Raw genomic sequence first — 21,030 nt, 5'->3', positions numbered from 1 at the left:
TCCCAAGACGCTAGCTCAGCCCCAAAGCTTAGGGCGCGCGCGCCAAACAAGTGCCCCGGCGCCAGCGCATGACGTACTTCCGGTTCATAGGGTGGGGAATATGAAGCCAGCTTTTCGGCGCTGGTAAGAGGAAGCTGTTAGAGGGGGCTGGACGTTGGGGGTGGAGCTAGTGAGCGGGAGGTGCTTCGAAGTGGGCAGGCTGGTTGTACTGGGCGGGAGGGGGAAATCGGTGGTGGGAGTGGAGGAAGGGAGGGAAGGAGGGAGGAAGGGGAAAGGGGAGGGACTGGGGAAGGGGAGGGATGGGACGGGGTTGGTAGGGGTGGGGAGCAGGAGGGAGCGGGGTCCGGGTAAGTGCGAGCCGGTTAGTGCGGGGGCAGCGCAGGCTGCTCGGGTTCTGGTGGGTTTAGCGCGCGCTTGGATCTGAGTGCCTCGGGGATCGGAAACCTGCAACAGCAACTATTTTGAGTATGCGTGTCAATTTGGTGCTGCAAATAACTTGTCTTCTGAGAGTGGATAGGAGTTGGTAGCTGTTTGTTAAAAAAAGTTTACATATAAACCAAAATTTCACTAGAAATATGGGCTTCGGTGTAAATTAAAATTCATCAGGTTTTCTATTTCAGTATCGTTACCATTTGACTTTGTGGGACGTTACTGTGAAAAATTATGTTTATGGAATCTTCACAGCGTACAGGGACCTGATGCCTTGCTTTATTTCCCATTTCAGAGGGGAAGCAGGTGGTTTTAATTCACTACTTCATCCCCAGCGCATAGTAGACGGACTGGTATAGAGTAGGCCACCTAATATATCATCTTCTACAGCAACTGAATTCTGAATTTGTGTCATGGTACCTGTGCAGGGAATATCAAACTGAAACAACATTCCTCTTCTCAAGGTGCTTTATGCAGGGACACACAGGCAAAAAAACCCAGAGTGCATCACCATATTTTGTATATGGGGTATGTATTAACTGCAGTAAAAGGGTAAGAGAAATGAGTGAGGAGAGGCAGGATGGGCTTCATTTCATGCAGAAGGCAGCTGGAGTGGTTAAAACAAAGCAGTAGTCTTCAAAGAGCAGTCCTTATTTAGAATACTTAGAATTAGTCCTTATTTAGAGTCTCACCTAAGTTACATCCGATTATATTCATAGTTTAGCAAATCAATAGCTGAATTGCTCTGAATTGGTCTTTTGCTATTTGAATTACTTTTTACTGCCTCAAATAAAGGGTTGACTAAATTTCTGAATATTAAAAATACTGTGATATTACAGATCTATACATATAATTTAAGACTTCATAGCAAGTATACCAAGAAAAATTAGATTTGTATTACTGGTAGATAAATAGGCAGAGGGGTCGCCAGTTGTCAGTTTTCTTTTATTTGGTAGACTACAGATTGAAAACTGACAGTCTGTCACAGGGTTGGTTTGTTTTTAATTTGAGACAAAAAAAGTACAATAGAAAGTTTTCAACTCTACAAATTGGATATCTAACAATACTGGTCTAATAGTCCTGCACACAGCAACAGCATTTCCAAGGATTAAGTCCAAGACCCTCCATTCATTTACATATTGCAATGGCTGCTTTTCAGCTGCAACTGTTGAGTTGAATAGTTGGTACACAGACCACATGGACTCAAAGCCTCCGATATTTACCATCCAGCCCTTTATGTGAAAATTTTGCTGAAGACATCTCAAGAATAAAGGTTCTAAAACTTTTGATACCTTTAAAAATTATTAAGGAGTCCAAAGAGGTTTGGTTTTTGTGTGGATTGTTGATAAAAAGTTAATCAGTCGATCTAAAAAAGAAATGGAAAATTTTATTTGTGCCAAGCTGAGGATTATAACCCGAAACAGCATCTCAGAAAGCTCTAAGGACTGTTCCGCTCATTAGAAGTCAAAACACAGTTATACAAGTTTTTCGAAACAGAGGGCTGTACATTAAATGATGTATTACTGACAGTTTACACAATCCAGATCTAACCATCATCTTGGCCACTTTCAAGATCAAGAAGGAACGTTATCTTTTAGGGAGTTGTCTTGTTGATGCTAGGAGAATGTTGCTCTTTACGGTTGAGCAGGTATTTCCGCTAATGGAGGAGGTTTGGTTGATACAAAATGCATATACACAATGCACAGTAGAGAGGAGAGAGGAGGTCAAAAGGCAGAGAAATGTTTTTGTGTTTGAATTTTTCTTGTCTTGCGACAAAATATGAATTTTATTTCACAGGTTTATTTTTGTTAATAATTGCTAATATCTCATAAAAATGAGAAATTTAAAAAATAACTTATTTAAAAGAATAAGCCTAATCCTCGTTAATATAAATAACACATATTTTATGAAAAATCGCCATAGTATCTAAAACTAAACCATTGGAAGAATGCTGTTATTTTACATTTTTGCAGATCTCTTAAATGTTTGGCTAAATAAGAGATAACCAGATTTCATATCTCTTGTTGTTACTTGTTTAGTTGAAGTACACGAAGAAAAGGGGTCCTCAACAGAGTTATGTAGCTGGAAAAGGGAGTATTTTAATAACCTTTTTAGACACTTGTGAATATTCTCTGACAGCATACCAAAACTTAACAAATGGTAGTCTCTTAATGGTTAGTTGTGACGTGGAATTTGAAACCATCTTTAGAATTCTGAGGATTAAGTGTCACCTTGCTCGTAAACGCGTCTTTTTTTTTTTTTTTTGGCTGCATTGGGTCTTCGTTGCTGTGCGCGGACCTTTTCTGGTTGCAGCGAGTGGGGACTATTCTTCGTTGCAGTGCGCAGTCTGCTCATGTCAGTGGCTTCTCTTGTTTTGAAGCACGGGCTGTAGGTACGTGGGCTTCAGTAGGTGTGGCGTGTGGACTCAGTAGTTGTGGCTCAGTGGACTCTACAGAGCAGGCTCAGTAGCTGTGGCATAAGGGCTTAGTTGCTCTGCGGCATGTGGGGTCTTCCCAGACTAGGGCTCGAACTGATGTCCCCTGAGTTGGTAGACGGATTCTTAACCGCTGCACCACCAGAGAAGTCCCATTAAACGCGTCTTACAAAGTAAAAAGTGTTACAGAAACTGCAGATAATATTCCCCTTCCCGTGGGTTCAATCTGAAGCCTTCTTCTGTGGCGCTTATACTCCGCCAGCCCGCTAGGGCGGCGCTGCTTAGGAGGCCTCTGTTCCTTCGCGGAAGGCGCCGCTCTTGGTGTTGGCGGCGAGGCTGACGCTCGGAGGCGATACTTCCTGCCTGGTTTGCTGCTACACTTTAGCAGCTGTTTGGGCTGTGGGTATTGCTGGTTCTGTGGCGGGTGGCAGACCATGGAGCGCCCCGGACCCAGCGGCGGTGGGTTCAGTGAGGCGAGCGCCGGCGGGGTGGGTCGGGCAGGGCCGACGGCGCTGGGGGCTCCGCACTAACAAGGCCTTTTCTCTTTTCTCTTGTCCCAGTGACAGGCTCAGACGCATCAGGACCGGACCCGCAGCTGGCGGTCACCATGGGCTTCACGGGGTTCGGTGAGTGACTGCCCTAGGCATGGTCCCGTTTCATTTTGCAGAGATTTTAAGAGCTGCAGGTTGGGAGGGGGGCCCGAGGTGTCACCTGTGTTCCACCCCTTCCGCAGTGCCAGGTTCTCATTACTTTAGCTCTAATATCTTTATCTTGCAATTTTTAGACACAGTCTTCCCCATCCGTTTTCTAACTCCTGCCTATCTCTTGGGACCAGCTCAGGTGACACTTATGAGAAGGCTAGTGAGAAAGAAAGATTGCTTTGTGACCCACGCGGTGGAGGGTGGTGGTTGATGGAGGGAGTTGTCTCATTGCGTCCTGAGACTGAGCGCTGACCACTGACTGTGGTCTGTAATAAGGTGGCCCTTTTGGCAACAAATGGGCCATTAGGTGATGTTATAATAGTAAATCTTTTATTTTATTAAGTTATAGTTGATTTATAATGTCATGTTAGTTTTAGGTGTACAGCACAGTGATTCAGTTATATATATTCACTTATATATGTATATTCTGTTTCCTTTTAGGTTATTACAAAATATTGAGTATAGTTCCCTGTGCTATACAGTAGTTCCTTGTAGGTTAGTCTTTTTTGATTCCAGTTTTTCTACTCCAGAATCTTCATTTCAGTCTCTCTTTTGTTCATTCATACATTCATTTATTCTGGTAACGTCTTGAGCCACAAAACATATTTACTTCTAGGTGGTCATGGCTACAAAAGTACTGTATACTTCTGTAGTATTTTGGTACTTATTTTTGTTTCAGTTCTTTTAAATAGCTTTCTCCCCAATTTCAAAGGGAGCACATGTAAATAGCAGGAAAATATAAAGAACCCAATAAATAAGAAGGAAGAAAGTAAAATCATTCATAATTTCATGTTCTAGAAATGAAGACTTAAAAGTTAGTTTTCCAGTTTTTCCTGTTGTAAGATCGTATATATGTACAGTTTTATATTCTTAATTATATAGAAATTGTTTAATTCTTAATAGTTTGAGGATTTTCCCATATTATAAAATGCTTTTCCAAAACATGATTTTTAATGGTTGAATAGTAGATAGAAACGCTATAATTTGTAATATTTTTAACTTTATCCCACACAGTTTCTAACTTTTATCAGTAATAAATAAACATTTTATAAATAATTCTTTTATCTCCTTTTGTAAAAGGAGTTTTATGCATATTTCCATAGGGTAGATTTCTAAAAGGGACTACTTTGATAAAAAATACAGATATTAAAAAGTAACAAAAAATTGGGCGTATAGCTTTTAAAGCTTCTTGATATATATTGTCATAATGCTGTTCAGAAAGGTGGTTTCAGTTTATAACAAAGTCAGTAGTGTGTAAGAAAGCCATTTTTATCATATTCTGGCAAACAAACATAGAATAGGTATTATTATTAAAAAAAAAAGTCAGTAAAAGCAAATACAGCATTGTTTCCAAGCAGATTCATGTTGTCAGAATGTCAGTTCCTTGTGGTTTCCTTATTTCCTTATTGGCTGTCTGGTGGGAGTTTCTTAGCTCTTTTAGATACCTGCATCACTTGTCTTCTTGCCCCCTTCATCTTCAAGGGAACTGCAGCTCTTGTCAAGTTTCAGGTCTCTCTGACTTCTGCTATATCTATTCTGCATCTTTGCATGTAAGGGCTCCTATGATTAGATTGGGCTGGCCAGTATAATCTCCCAGCTTTTAAGTCCATAACCTTAATTAATCTGCAGAGTCCCTTTTACCCTGTAATGTAATATATTCTCAGGTTTCAGGGATTAGGATATGAATATTCTCTATTCTGCCTAGCACACCAGTGTTTTAGTTTCAAGGAGTAGGGTCTAGATGAATTACAGGAGGATGGGAAAGTTGGCTGGTTAATGTTATTTAGCGATGAGATTGTAATTAAAAATTCTCTGGAAAGTAAACTCTTTCTTCATTGATATTTTATGGTTATTTTGTAGCCCTACTATAAATTAGGTAGACTTAAGTGGTTATTGGTCAGTCAGTAAGTATTTATTTAGTACGTAAAGTTTGGCCAACTTAGTTCAGGAAAATCATAGCCTGCTACTTATTTCTGTTTTAGGGAAAAAAGCTCGCACATTTGATTTGGAAGCAATGTTTGAACAAACTCGAAGAACAGCAGTGGAAAGAAGTCGGAAAACACTGGGTAAGAAGTTCAGTTACTTGCTCTTTTATAGGATTAAATACTGTATCCAGGTTACACCAGTGTCCTACCAGTTATAAAATTATAAGACTGAAAAAAATTTCAAAATTGTTAAAAGACCGTATGTGCTGGTTCCTTTGGAAGCAGACGCCTTTTTGTCTTTGTTTTTTTAAACACGATCAAAGTTGCATCTAAACAGGATAAGAAGGTCTGAGAGCTAAAATCTTTTAGTAGTGTGAGCTATGAACAAACAAGGATTCAAAATTAATTTATAAGAATCAGAGTAGTGGTTTCTTTATTACCTCTTCTCCCCCCCTCTATCTGATTCTCATTTCATTTTTTTCTTTCCTGCTTACAGCGGAACCAGTATTTGGAAGGCTGGGCGAGAGGTGGTTCTCAGAGCTGTGTACACCACTGACCGTTGACCCAGACAGTATAGAAAATTGAGACAAACAGTGAATGTGGCTGCTGCTGTTGAATCTCTGCATTAATAAGTTGTATCAGACATTTAATGAAGGCCTTAACTTCCAGACTGTGTGGTTTGATACCAGGTGGTTAGCAATTCTAGATACCACCTCAGGGTCTTAGAAGGAGACTGACTCCTCTACTGCTTTCTTTAGATCTGATTCAGATCATTCTTACACTAGAGAAAGGATAGATGTAACCTGATAGAGCAGAAGGGGCTAGAAGCCAGAGACAGGACTCCTGGAAAAATTTAAGTGAATGTTATTCCAGCACTTGTCATTGTTGGTTTTAAAATGATAAATTATGTAGCAGTAATATCTCATATTTGGGAAGCGCACTTGATATGAAATGTTTTTGGTTTTTGGAAGAATAACAGTTTTTGTTGTGTATGTGTGGTGAAAAGACAGTTATCTACATATAGTATGTATTTTTTTAAAAAACACTTTCATTTCTACATGCAGTGTAACATAGTAATGAACTCCCGTATACCTATCACACAGATTTAACTACTGTAACAGTTCATGGCAAGTGTTAGTTCCATTTACTTCTCCTCTTAGATTACTTTGACACAAATCCTAGGTACATTATCTCACCCATAAATATTTTAGTATGTCTTTAAGAGTTAAGGATTTGGAAAGATCTTAACCAAAATACTCTTACTACACCTAAAAATATTAAATAATTTAATATTATTAAACAATATGTAAACACATGCTATCTGCAGCATATACACGAATGTGTTACACACTTAATTTTTAAATGTTTTAGTGAACACTTACACTGTTACAGTATAACTTTCTTGTATTTACCTCTTTCAGTGTGTGATACAAAATGCTTTGAATAGGGATTGTCTTATTCTCCTACCTAAGTTTTATAGTCCCCAGGACCATGCCTTCCAAGATAGGTTCTCAATATATATTTGTGAAGATTGAATTGAATTTAAAACTGCAATACTGCCTTTAAAAAAATAAATCCTGCATCTTTGGAGAATGTTTTTAAATGGCATGATGAATAGTAAAGAGTTTGGGATTTGGAGTTGGAGGATGCAGGTTTAAGGGTTAACCCCACATTCCACTAGATGAATGACATTGGATGGATTTTCAAATTTCAGATCCTTAATTTTCCCATAAGTTTGGTGGCAATAATAATAAGATCTCTCTTAGAAGATTCTTGAAGGAATTAAGATGTTGGGCAGAGTACTTTTTAAACAGCAGAGTTATAAATATCACTTTTAGTTCCTGTCATTTTTCTTAGTGAAGTATGTATGCATTTAGCACCTAAGAGGAATTCCAGTAAAGAGTTATTACATTTTTAAAATTTTAAAAAATTATCTCAAGACCATGTATTCCTATTGATATTTGTGGATGAATTAAATGCGTTGAACTTTCTTGATTTAGTGTTATAGTCTTGGATATGGACTGCTGTTTCTACCCCTGATCTAAACACAAGAATCCAAAGTTTGACTTACTTTTCTTAAAAGAAAAGTTAACAAATTCTGATATGAGCATATTTTATTTAATGATTGGTATTGTAATCTTTTCCTGGGCTTTGACATCAGACTTGAGGAAAAAAAGAACTTTGGTCCCTTTTAATGGCAAGTTTAATTGTCTGTGTATACGGACGTGAAATTTTGGTTGTTAAATGCTCTAACAGAAAGGATGAGTTACTGTAAAACTTCAGTAAAATATGTGTTATGTAAAATGTCAGGGAATAATGTTTCAAATTTTTTTGTTAACCTTTTACTTTTTAAAAATTAATTAAGTATATGTTTTGGCTGCATTGGGTCTTGGTTGCTGCACACAGGCTTTCTCTGGTTGCATTGTGGGAGCTTCTCATTGCTGTGGCTTCTCTTGTTGTGGAGCAGGGACCCTAGGTGCACAGGCTTCAGTAGTTGTGGCACGCAGGCTCAGTAGTTGGGGCGCGTGGGCTCTAGAGTGCAGCCTCAGTAGTTGTGGCACCCGGGCTTAGTTGCTCCACAGCATATGGGATCTTCCTGGACCAGGGATCGAACCTGTGTCCCCTGCATTGGCAGGCGGATTCTTAACCACTGTGCCACCAGGCAAGTCCTTGGATAGTTTGCTGTTAACCTAAATGAGAGTTGCATACATCTGGGGTGCTTTTGCAGAAATGGCTATCCAAAATTGGTAACTATCTGAGAGTAGAGAGTTAACAATAAAATGAGGTACTTGGAAGAATAAAATGAGGTGATGGGGGGTAGGTTAATTCACTTTTGTTAAGGGAACATATGGAGCATTTTTACAGTGATTACAGTGTTCTTGGTCCTACGTTCAGTAAAAATATGTGAAAATGATCCCCTTGGTCAGGGAGCTACAGTTTATTGAATTATGTTTCCTTTTGGTTTGTCCTCAGTCAACAATGAGGAAAAAAAATATTTTTTTTCCTCAAAAATGTCTTTTCTTTTTTCTTCTTCTTGCTTTTATGAAGCAGCAGGTGACAGCAGAAGCCTCTCTGAATAGAAAATCCTTACTATTGTTAAAAAAAAAAGTTAAATTTTAAATTAAAAAGTTAGATCTTCACCAGGATGGGGCAAATAGTTTGGAGTATTCATCCCCTGGGAAGGAACTCTAGTTAGGTGGGTGGGTCATAGTTTCCAGATAGTCTGGTGACAAGTAAGCAATAAAGGACTGTACTTTATGGCCCATTGGAGAGAGAGGCAGGCTCACTGTTTTATAAGATAGGTGGTAGTCGTTGGATAATTTTACAGTCTCTAGAAAGTCTGGTCACATCAAGGAAAGTTACAGTTGTGGAGCCTCAATTCACTGCTTTGAGGCTTAATAGCTCTGTTACTTCTCTGCCTTGGATTTGTCAACTATAAAGGGAGGATAGTAGTATCTACTTAAACTGTATTGTATACTTGAAATTTGCTAGGACAGTAGAACTTAAATGTTATTACCCCCCCCCCCAAAGAAAGGTAAATATGTGGGGTGATGGTTGTGTTCATTGACTCCATGGGGAGAATTCTATCACAATGTATTTTTGTACCAAATCATCACATTATGCACTTTACATATCTCACAGTTTTATTTGCCAGTTATACTCCAATAAAGGTGAAGAAAAAAAGTTTCTACTTCAGGGATTGTTATGAAGATTAAAGGAGTTAATTTTTTTTTAACATCTTTATTGGAGTATAATTGCTTTACAATGGTGTGTTAGTTTCTGCTTTATAACAAAGTGAATCAGCCATACATATACATATATCCCCATATCTCCTCCCTCTTGCATCTCCCTCCCACCCTCCCTAGACCACCCCTCTAGGTGGTCACAGAGCACCGAGCTGATCTCCCTGTGCTATGCAGCTGCTTCCCACTAGCTAGCTATTTTACATTTGGTAGTATATATAAGTCCATGCCACTCTCTCACTTCGTCCCAACTTACCCTTTCCCCTCATATCCTCAAGTCCATTCTCTACATCTGCGGTAAAGGAGCTAATTTACAGGAAATACTTAAAAGAATGCCTACTACATAGCATAGTAAGCTCCATGTATTAGTTGCTATTATTTTTGTTAAATTAAAGTTGATATTAAGATGCTAATGGTTACTTTCAAAGAAGTCATAGAAGACCTAATAAAAAAATTGCTTAAATAAGAAAGGTTTAGTATTGCACTATGACAAGAACTCTGGAGTGGGGCTGTTCTGTCTCCTGCGTCCTGATATGAAGGACATGAAGTTTTTTCCCCTTTTTTCTGCTTTGCCAGCTTTAGAGTGTTGGCTTGTCCTAAGCAGACTGTCCTCATGTCTCAAGATTTTGTCAGCTAAATTTTGTTACATGCAGGTGACCACCTCCACAGGCTGAAAGGAGACTTTTGTGTAACACTTTTTAGGAGCAAGAAAACCTTTCTCAAATGTACCTTCAGCTGACTTCCCCTCACATGTTATTAGCCGGTATTAGTGTGGCACATCATTTGCAAAAACAGCCATTGCAAGAGCACTATGGTTGACTTGGAATCAAACTTCAGCCCCCCTGTGCAGCGAGGGGCCCAGCAGCTCCTGAAACACAGTGTTGCTTCTGTGTTTTTGAACTGTGGTTTTGGCAAGGAGAAAGAGAGAAGTGGCTGTTGTGTAGGTGGCTAGTAACGTGTGCCTTAGTATCGTTTCCTGATTAGGGTCAGAACTGCCCCTAAGACCTGAGCCTACAGTTCAAGTGTGGCCTTCCCCGCTTCACTCTCCAATCCCCCCTCACCCTGGAGGGAATGGAGGGAATGTCTGGAGAAGCAGGATGAAGGTCGGAGCCCAGCAGGCTCACTCTTAAATTTGGGCATTATCCTTCTCTTATTGTTTTCAGCCTCCTCCAGCATCAGAGGGCCGAATTGTTAACTCCTAACCCAGCCCAGTGGAGAGCACAAAAAAATTAACCTGAGCTATGCCTTACCTCTTCCTGGAGAGTTTTATCTTCCATGTTTGAAACAAAAGACTAGTTGTTGACGCTAGTTGCTGCCTATCTCCTTGTTACTTATCCTCTACATCCTAGCAACAAAAGACCTAAAGAGTACAACATTCCAATTAATAAGTGCCCTTTGATACTACTTAACTTTGGGTGTATTATTCTTCATTATTAACTTAAGAAGTAAATGTTAAAGATTATCTCAGGTTATTGAGGATGGTGGCAATTGAGAACAAGCCTTATTCATATAATTAATTTCCTTCCTATGTGCTTTCCACCCCAGTTGTTGAGTGAGATTATGAGACGAGAAAGATTAGATTTCCTTGGATAAAATTCTTTTGTCTTTCCAAGGTAAACAACTCTGGAAACTAAATGTAATTCAATTTTCCTCATAATTTTGGTAGGAAGTCTCTGACCAAAAATCCAGTTTGGGAAATTCAGAAAGGAATGAAGTACTGAATTTTTGGTTTAAAATGTTAATAGTGGAAGGTGAGATTACCTAAAATCTTACCTTTGAATGCTTTCTTCTGGTCACTTGCCACATCTTTTTACATAGTACAGTCATGGTTCATATACTGTTCACGTGTTAATTTTGCTTAGCATATCTGTTTATATTTTCTCAGATTTGTACATTTCCCATTAGTATTTTTTTTTGGCTCTGCTGCATGGCTTGTAGGATCTTAGTTCCCTGACCAGGGATTGAACTCAGGCCACTGCAGTGAAAGCACTGAGTCTTAACCACTGGACTGCTAGGGATTTCTCTTCTATCACTATTTTTATTGGCTGTATTTCATATTATGTTGATACACAGTAAACCAGTTATTTTCTCAGTGTTGGGCATTTAGATTGATATTTTTTTTTGCTGTTACTGGTAACATGTCTATGTTACATCTTTGTAACTATGTTAATTTATAGCATTTTAAATAATAACAAAGTTTGAAGCCTAACTGTTGAAAAAATTTTATAATCTTTTCAGAAGCAAGAGAAAAAGAGGAAGAAATGAACAGAGAGAAAGAATTAAGAAGGCAAAGCGAAGATCTTGAACCAACATCTTCAGGCTCAAATGTGGCCAGAGATTGCTCTAAATCATCTTCCAGGTGCTTGTCTTTCTCAAAAGAATGCTATTAAACTACCTTTTTCTAGGCGTTCATAACACAATTTAGGCAAAGTTCCTGATACTAAAAGCTTGCATAATTTCTCCCATTTCAGGCAATTGTGTATGTCTAGAACCAGGAAAAAGTCATTTGTCACATTGTAAATCAATTGACTTTTTCTGAAGTGTTCCAGATGAAGTATTAAAATCTATGCCTTTTGGGCTTCCCTGGTGGCGCAGTGGTTAAGAGTCTGCCTGCCAATGAAGGGGACGTGGGTTCGTGTCCAGGTCTGGGAGGATCCCACATGCCGCGGAGCGGCTGGGCCCGTGAGCCATGGCCGCTGGGCCTGCCGTCCGGAGCCTGTGCCCTGCAACGGGAGAGGCCACAACAGTGAGAGGCCCACGTACCGTAAAAAAAAAAAAAAAAAAAACTATGCCTTTTGACTGCAGAGCATAACTATGTAAAGTTGGAAAGATGTTGACAAGTTTATTATTTTTTTCATGTTTATTTTGTCATTTACATCTTTTGTCCCTTTCCCCAGACTCTGCATTCATAACCTTTTTTGGTAGGATCCTTTATGGAAATAGATAATAAAGAATATAAATAGAGGCACATTATAAAGTTTATTGAGTTATAGGAGAAAGCAGCCATTAAAATTACTTTAAATTGAAATTTAATACTATGTAACTTAATTACTAAGAACTTTAAACAATATAAATAGGTATATAGATATCAAATCTAGGTGGATAATATGAGAATTCTAATGTTGTTTAGATATATTTTAAATCATCAAATTGATTACATAAACTATTCATGGCAAATTTCACCAGTGGATTTCACTATTTCCTCTTTTTACAGTAGAAAAACATAAAATATCTAAATACACAAAATATCACTTATACTATGTAATTGCATTTTTTGTTCACCCAGAAGGTGCATTCTTTGGTATCTCAGTCTAGGCTGTTGAGCAGAATATCTCTCCATAATAGTGTTGGTTGGTCTTTTCTATAACTTCTCTTTGCGGAGGGAAGGGATATCTATATGGAACTACAAGCCTGGTTCTCCGTTTTCATAACAGTGCAACCTTAACATCTATTTAGTCTCTGAAGCATATGAGTATCTTTGCATATATTAGTAAAGAGGAGGGGTCAGCAAACTTTTTCTGTCAAGGACAGATAGTAAATATTTTAGGAATTGGGGTCCATGTGGTCTCTTTCTCAACTACTCAATTCTGCCATAGAAGACACGTAAATGAATGGGCTTATCTGTGTTCAGTAAATCTTTAAAAAACAAACACTGGGCCAAATTTTACCAACCCCTGCTGTAGAGTGTCCTTTCTTTATATTAGTCAAAAAATTCAGTTTAGCATTGTCTATGGTTTTATATCAGTTGTCAGTCTCACAATGTCTTTGGGTTTCAATATGATAGGGAAAAAAACCCTTTTTCCTAAGAGGAACATTTAGTATTTACCTTTAGTTTCTTACTTTTGGGATGATTTAAGATGTCAAAAAACTACTGTTGTGTTTTTGGAAATTTATCTTATTGCTAAGGTTTTGACAAACAAATGATTCCATTAATTGAAAATTGTAAAAATTTCAGTAGTTTTGTTGATTCTGTTTTTTCTGCAATACTAACTTTAAAGTCCAAAGATAAAGAACGTGCAGTATTGGTATTCAGAATAAATTTTATTGATATAACAAAACCCAGCATTACTTTTGTCATTAGTGATTAAAATTACAGAACTACTGTTGAGATTATAATTACAGATCTTCTTGACTTATGATGGGGTTATGTCCAGATAAACCCATCATAAATTGCAAATATTGTTGAGTCGAAAATGCATTTAATACACCACCTACTGAATATCAAAGCTTAGCCTAGTCTACCTTAAACATGCTCGGAACACTTATATTAGCCTACATCTGGGCAAAACCATAGAACACAAAGCCTATTTTATAATAAAGTATTGGCTATCTCAAGTAATTTATTAAATACAATACTAAAGTAAAAAACAGAATGGTTGTATGGGTACAGAATGGTTGTAGGTGTACTGATTGTTTACCCTGATGATTGTGTGGCTGACTGGGAGCTGTGACTTGCTGCCACTGCCCAGCATCATGAGGGAGTTTGGTACTGTTTATTGCCAGTCCTGGAAAAGATCAAAATTCAAAATTCAGTGTATGGTTTCTACTGAATGAGTATTGCTTTCACACCATTGTAGAGTTGAAAAATCGTTAAGTCTAAATTGTAAGTGGGGACCATCTATATCAAATATAAAGATAGGAATGATATATCAAGAAAAATAAAATAATACAACTTTATTACAGTATTTTGTTGATCAAAAGAATGGAAGTTTACTTATCCCTGTTTCAGAAGGCATTGAATGAATAATCCATGGCGGATGAATAGCCTGTCAGAAGCTTAACTGAGACTATATTAATATTAGATATATTTTATCTAGATTTTCTATCTCTATTATAGGAGTCTTTAAGCTATTTCTGCTTAAGCATTGAATCTTGTTACTAGTGAAATAATTTCACTGTAGCTAAATTAAATTTGAAGTCCGTTTAAAAAAAATAGCCATTTTAATAACATCTTTAGGGACTTCCCTGGTGGCGCAGTGGTTAGGAATCCGCATGCCAATGCAGGGGACATGGGTTCGAGCCCTGGTCCGGGAAGATCCCATATGCCGTGGAGCAACTAAGCCCGTGCTCCACAACTACTGAGCCTGGGCTCTAGAGCCTGCGAGCCACAACTACGGAAGCCCGCGTGCCTAGAGCCTGTGCTCCATAACAAGAGAAGCCACCGCAACGAGTAGCCCCCGCTCGCCGCAACTAATAAACTACTATAAAATAAATAAATAAAATTAAAAAAAAAGAAAGAAAATATCTTGGACTACAACTTGTAGTAAATAAAGATGTTCTTTTTTTAAAATTTATTTATTTTGGGCTGCGTTGGGTCTTTGTTGCTGCGTGCGGGCTTTCTCTAGTTGCGGCGAGCGGGGGCTACTCGTTGTGGTGCGCTGGCTTCTCATTGCGGTGGCTTCTCGTGTTATGGAGCACGGGCTCTAGGCACGCGGGCTTCCGTAGTTGTGGCTCGCGGGCTCTAGAGCCCAGGCTCAGTAGTTGTGGAGCACGGGCTTAGTTGCTCCACGGCATATGGGATCTTCCCGGACCAGGGCTCGAACCCGCGTCCCCTGCATTGGCAGGCGGATTCCTAACCACTGCGCCACCAGGGAAGTCCCTAAAGATATTTTCTACTATATTAGTATGCATCCAATAAGTTATTTCTTGAATTTAGCACCAGGACAAAAAAATTCCTCTCTTCCCTAAGTGCTTTTTCTTATTAGACACTTGGAACACCATTGCTCTTTTTGCCATGGCTCCTAGAAAGCTTTTCACTCAATTTATTGTTCTGTGATTGTCTTATTCCACAACTCCAGTTTAGGGAACAGTGATTTTGTGCTGGGAACGAGCCTCATGTTCTGGGAAATGTTGGCACCATCTGGCTATAACTGAGTGCTTAGTTAGTTATCTTAAATGTATTGCAACTTTTGCTTCCACTATTCAAAACATTAGTAAATTAGTGCCTCTAACATTTTTCATATTAAGGAAATACATGGAAACATCTAGAAATCAAGTAACTTTTACAAGGCCATTGAAGTCAATGACTGAATTGGTAATGGATTCAAACAAAATAATGGTGACTGACCTTTTGCCTATGCATTGTTTTTAAGAAAATATTTTAAGTTCACCTATGGGCGAGGCAGAGTTCTATATTCTAAGAAGTAAAGACAGTTAAGACAGGTTCCTAGGACTTCCCTGGTGGCACAGTGGTTAAGAATCCGCCTGCAAATGCAGGGGACACGGGTTTGATCCCTGGTCCAGGAAGATCCCACGTGCCATGGAGCAACTAAGCTTGTGCGCCACAACTACTGAGCCTGTGCTCTAGAGCCCATGAGCCACAGCTACTGAAGCATGTGTGCCCTAGAGTCCGTGCACTGCAACTGCTTAGCCCGCGTGCTGCAACTACTGAAGCCCGTGCACCTAGAGCCCATGCTCCGCAACAAGAGAAGCCACTTCAGTGAGAAGCCTGCGTACCACAACGAAGAGTAGCCCCTGCTCGCCACAACTAGAGAAAGCCTGCATGCAGCAATGAAGACGCAACACAGCCAAAAATAAAAATAAATAAATAATGTTTTTAAAAAAGAAAAAAGACAGGTCCCTATTCATAAGGACGTAACAGGCTAGGAATTCTTTATAGCTATGATTAGATAACTTCTTTCACTCCCATTTAGGTGTTTAATTTTACAATAGCTAGTGAAACTGTGTAGTTATCTGTTAGAAAGAAAAAAAGAGGATAAAGATAGTGATTTTGTTCTAAGGAGCTCATTTTTTCTTTTTAAAGACCTTCAGTTCTAACTAGAGATCAGCAAATAAACACTGTCAGATTTTAGTTTTCCCAGAGATATAAAGCAAGTGGTAACTTCTTTTGCTGATCACCACAAGTACTATGCATTGGCACTGTATGAAGCAGTCTTTATTGGTCCTGAGAAGGGACATGGTGTCCTTTTCCCTTGGGCAAAGAAACCATAATTAAAGGTAATTCTCTTTTGAAGTTTTGTAAAACACATTTTTAATAAAAAATAGGAAAATTCACAGTTGTTAAGGACTTTTAAAGTCTCTTTTGCCAGTGGCTTTCAAAATGCTTAAGGTAGCTTAAAAATAATTCCCTCTCATATATTAGGAAAGAAGTAACAGTAAATTATACAGGCAGAGAAAAATGTTAAATTTTCCTCAATGAAGCATCTTAAAGTTTAATTTTTGCATATTCTAATTGCCTTGAAGCTATGCATTTTTTCTTGTGATTTTGATATATCTCCTTTTGAATAAATCTGATTACTTCTCCATTTATTTGAATTTTGACCTCATATTTTATATGTATGTTAATAAACTTTTTAGATTTGATATTTTTTCTTATTCTCATTTTCCCATCTGTTTGATAATATTGTTTTAATGTATTTAAGATATCTCTTAGGCAATCAGTTTTCCTCACATAAGAGATTGTTATGCTATTTTCTTTTTTCTAGATTTAATAAAAATTACCTTAAGAGTTTAAATGAGAAATTATTATGAAGTATTTAAGACTTTCAAAACGGTGATAAAGTACAATACCCACTAGACAAGAAGTAAACTTTTGCTGTTAGGAGTGAACACTTCTGAGAACTATCTTCAATTGCATCCCCTTCCCTTCTTGTCAGAAGTAACCAACCTTCTAAATTTGAATTTTTTCCATGTATCTCTTTGTAAGTTTATTGTGTATCTCTGTTTCCCTAAGACTTAAATAATATTGTTTTGCATATTTAAAAATCTTTCTCCCCAGTGTCCCACTTAGCATGTTATGCTGTAAACTATCATGTACTGTTTCTGTAGTGTGTTCTTTTATATGATTGTGGACACTGTAAGGTTAGGGATATTTTTCCCCTTAATTAGACAAAAATTTTTTTTTTTTTGCGGTACGCGGGCCTCTCACTGTTGTGGCCTCTCCCGTTGTGGAGCACAGGCTCCAGGCGCGCAGGCTCAGCGGCCATGGCTCATGGGCCCAGCCGCTCCGCGGCATGTGGGATCCTCCTGGACCGGGGCACGAACCCGTGTCCCCCACATCGGCAGGCGGACTCTCAACCACTGCGCCACCAGGGAAGCCCTTATTGATCCATTTTGAGTTCATTATGTATATGATGTGAGGTAGGGATCCAACTTCTTTTGTTTTTGTTTTATTTTTGACCCATCTTGGTGATTCTTTTTTTTTTTAAATAAATTTATGTATTTTATTTATTTTTGGCTGCATTGGGTCTTGCTGCGCATGGGCTTTCTCTAGCTGCGGCAAGCGGGGGCTACTCTTCATTGCAGTGCATGGGCTTCTCATTGCGGTGGCTTCTCTTGTGTGGAGCACGGGCTCTAGGCGGGTGGGCTGCAGTAGTTGTGGCGTGTGGGCTTCAGTAGTTGTGGCTTGCGGGCTCTAGAGTACAGGCTCAGTAGTTGTGGTGCACAGGCTTAGTTGCTCCGCGGCATGTGGGATCTTCCCGGACCAGGGCTCAAACCTGTGTCCCCTGCATTGGCAGGCAGATTCTTAACCACTACACCACCAGGGAAGTCCCATCTTGGTGATTCTAATGTGTAACGTAAGGTGTGATTCCAGAGTAGTTTTCTATTTTATTTTATGAATGTTCAGCATTCATTATATGGTGATCATTTTCTTCACTGTTTTTTTAAATTGCACACTTATTACATATAAGTTACTTCTTATGATAATTTGAATTCAGTTCTGGAATTGGTCTTCTGCTCTCTTGGCTGTATTTCATTTGGTCTTATATATTTGAAGTATGTTTCATGTTAGATTTTCTCCTTTGTAGCATGTTGAGAGTCTGTTTCACAATGCATACAGATAATTTAAAAAACGTCTACAATGTTGTTAAAATTTGGTTTAGAGAAAGACAGTAATCTAAAACTACCCTTTTTATTGGCTTAAAGAAATATTATATGGGTGTAAGTTATCATTCAGAAATCAAGTACTGAGAAGAAATACGTCATTTATCCTATGAAAAATAGCTGTAGGATAGTAGAGAAATACTGATACACTCCAGATTTGTAAGGTAGGAATCATTTAGACATTCGCACTTCCTTTTAAGAAAGTAGTACCAGAAACAATGAATTTTGCCTATGAATTTAATGAAATTGTACAACCATACATCTTATTTAATGCCTAGCTGAAATCTCACTTAAAAAGTCAGGTGGGAAAAAAAGTCAGCCGAGGAAGACGTTAGGATTGACTCAACTGTTTTCTCATCGAGTACGTATTGTTTCTCAGGCTCTGGTTCATATTTGGGTACCACATTGAATCAAGGCGTATTTTAAACATGGAATGTATTCTGTTTTCAGTCAGGGACATTTTTGGACATAATTTCATGGATTTTGTTTTTCAGGATTTTGAAAATATGTTAAAAATGGTTCATTTTTTTTGGCTTGTGCACACGAGCAGCAAAAAGCCAGAAGCAGAATTAGAAGCTGATACATTCTATCAGGCTTCATGTGGGTATTAGGCCTGCATAATCAGCCATGAAATCTATATGGATCTGTTTAGTTCTCAGTTCAATGATTATTTTTGAACTAGTTAACTGGGTTAAAGCATGGGTGCTAAGGGTTAACATTTCAATTTAGAGCTCTCTGTGGCCTTAGTTTTGCATTAAGGAAGTCTGTGACTTGTAACCAGTACAGTCAGAAATTTGTGATCTGATCACAAGACAGAAAATTTGGGAGCATGAATAGTTTAATACAAATTTATTCAGTCATTCAAGTATTTATTGAACATCTTCTGTGGGTTAGGCACTGCTTTAGAAATTGGGGGTACAGCATTTAGCAAGTCAGATGAGATCTCAGCTCATGTTGCTGTGGGGACATTTGAGGGGATGGATACCAGATTACAAACAACTATATAATTAATCAAACAATATAATTTAGCAATGTACATAATAAAGATCATCAAAGTAACGTAATTAAGGTAATGGTGACTGATGGGGGTGTGTTTGAAAGTTTAGAAAGGGGTGTGTGTCTGAAGGCCTCTTTGAGGAGGTGACATTTGAGGAGAACTGAATGATGAGAAAGAGGCCATGTAACAAGTGTTTTAGCAGAGGGAACTGCAAGTGCAAAGACCCTCAGGCTGAACCAAGCTTCAAGTGTTCAGTTATGAAGAAGGCTTGTGGGGCTGGAGCACCTTGAGCTTAACTGTTGAAAAAAAGAGAAATTCTCTTTATGAAGGTTTGCTAGCTCCTGTCTTTGTATAAGGATAACATGTATGTGAGTATGTATTCCTTTTAATATTGAACCTAGATGAAAATAAAAAGAAAAATCCCATTTTTTTCTTCAGTAGATATTGACTGCCCATGTCAGGCATCATGTAGGTGCTAGAGCCACAGCAATGAACACAACAGACAAATTTCTGCTTTCATTGAGCTTATATTCTAGAGATACTTCATTAGAAGGCAGTGACACTTTGAATCCTAGAAAATATTTGATAGATTAACTGATATAATTAGGAATGCAGTTCTCAACCTTTTGGGATGGGGTGGGAGGTAGAGTGATGGTGGATGGTGGTGGCTTCCGAATGTATAAAGGTGTTTGATATAGACTTTAATGAGAGTGTGTAATAGTCCTCAGGTGTGTTGGGTAGAAAAACAGTTGAGAATCAATATGATACTCCCTAGGGTAAGGTATCTTTACAATCCAGCAAAGCTATCAATACGTTTAACATTTTAGCAACTCAGCAAACTCAGATTAGCACTGAGAAATAATTTGTATTTCAGAAAATATATTGAAACATTTTGACAGTAATATTAACTTTCTTACATGACTGACTTTATTTACTCCTGTGGCAAACAGTAATCGTATTCACATATAGTGAATAGAAACATGGGTTATCTCAGTAGTTTTCTTTCTTATGGTGTAGTATCTAGTAGTTTTTCTTCCACATTCCAGTTGTTCTGCTGGCTCTTTATGAATGAGGATTATCTAATGGGCCTCTAACATGTAATTGCTCTGAGCTTTTGTCTCTGACTTTGTATTTAGGTAAGATAGATAAAAGAAGTTTTTTACTTTCTTTAGGTGAAATAATATTTGAGTCACACATTCAGTGTTTGAATTACAAATTTAAAAACATTAAAAAAACTCAGTTGTTAAAAGGAGAGTCAGGGTTTCCTGAGAAATCAGTATTATCTCCAGAGTACTTTCTTTGTTTCAGCAAAGGCAATGAGTTTCTGTTTCTATATTTTCAGGGATACAAGCAGCAGTGAAAGTGAAGCAAGTTCTGAATCTTCTGATGATGAGTTAATTGGCCCCCCTTTACCCCTTAAAATGGCAGAAGAACCAGTTAATCATATGGAGGAAGATATCCTTGGTCCTTTACCTCCACCTCTTGGTGAAGATGTGGAAGAAGATGATGATGATGATGATGATGATGATTCAGAAGAGGAGGAAGTAAGTATTTCAGTAGTAATTTAAGAATTCAGTGGAGTAGTGTCTTTTAGAGTAGTGTAGAGATCAGTTCCCTGCTAGACAGTTATTCATGAATGAGATCAAATTAAAAAAAAAATCTGAGTTTACTACTGACAGCCCCTTGTTGAAAGAACTCTAAAGAATGTATTTCAGGAACAAAGAAGTAGAACTCAGAAATAATAAATGGACAGTAGGAAGCAATGTGTTAAAAAGTTAATAAACATTTTGTTAAGTTTATGTAGCATTGAGTGTAATGTTGATGATGAATAAATCTGGGAAGATTTAAAAATAAAGTGGATCTAATTTTATTTTGAACAATAATGTGGAAGATAGGAGAGTGGAATCAGTTCAGTCATTTTGAAATCATATTATTTGGGCGGAGGCTAGAGATGTTA

The 21,030-nt window shown here is 38.2% G+C and overlaps 1 protein-coding gene across 2 annotated transcripts in view; it reads left to right on the top strand.

Annotated features, from left to right (window-relative positions):
* Positions 1-3,221: 3,221 nt before the first annotated feature.
* Positions 3,222-21,030, top strand: part of WDR70 (WD repeat domain 70) — a 304,294-nt gene continuing 286,485 nt past the window's right edge. Inside the window, exons 1-5 of one of the 2 annotated variants that reach the window (XM_082835820.1) lie at positions 3,222-3,322; positions 3,424-3,489; positions 5,547-5,630; positions 11,471-11,591; positions 20,416-20,617. In XM_082835820.1, the coding sequence (XP_082691946.1) occupies positions 3,298-3,322; positions 3,424-3,489; positions 5,547-5,630; positions 11,471-11,591; positions 20,416-20,617 (498 nt within the window). In that variant the 5' untranslated portion in view covers positions 3,222-3,297. Of the gene's footprint in view, positions 3,323-3,423; positions 3,490-5,546; positions 5,631-5,985; positions 7,915-11,470; positions 11,592-20,415; positions 20,618-21,030 lie in introns of those variants that run through there. The other variant, XM_082835821.1, reaches the window with a different exon arrangement.

This window comes from Leucopleurus acutus (genome assembly GCF_964270905.1).
Source record: "Leucopleurus acutus genome assembly, chromosome: 3".
In the NCBI taxonomy this organism is placed as follows: Eukaryota; Metazoa; Chordata; class Mammalia; order Artiodactyla; family Delphinidae; genus Leucopleurus; species Leucopleurus acutus.
Note: the sequence above shows the minus strand (reverse complement) of the source record. Positions and strands in the feature narration are given on the sequence as shown.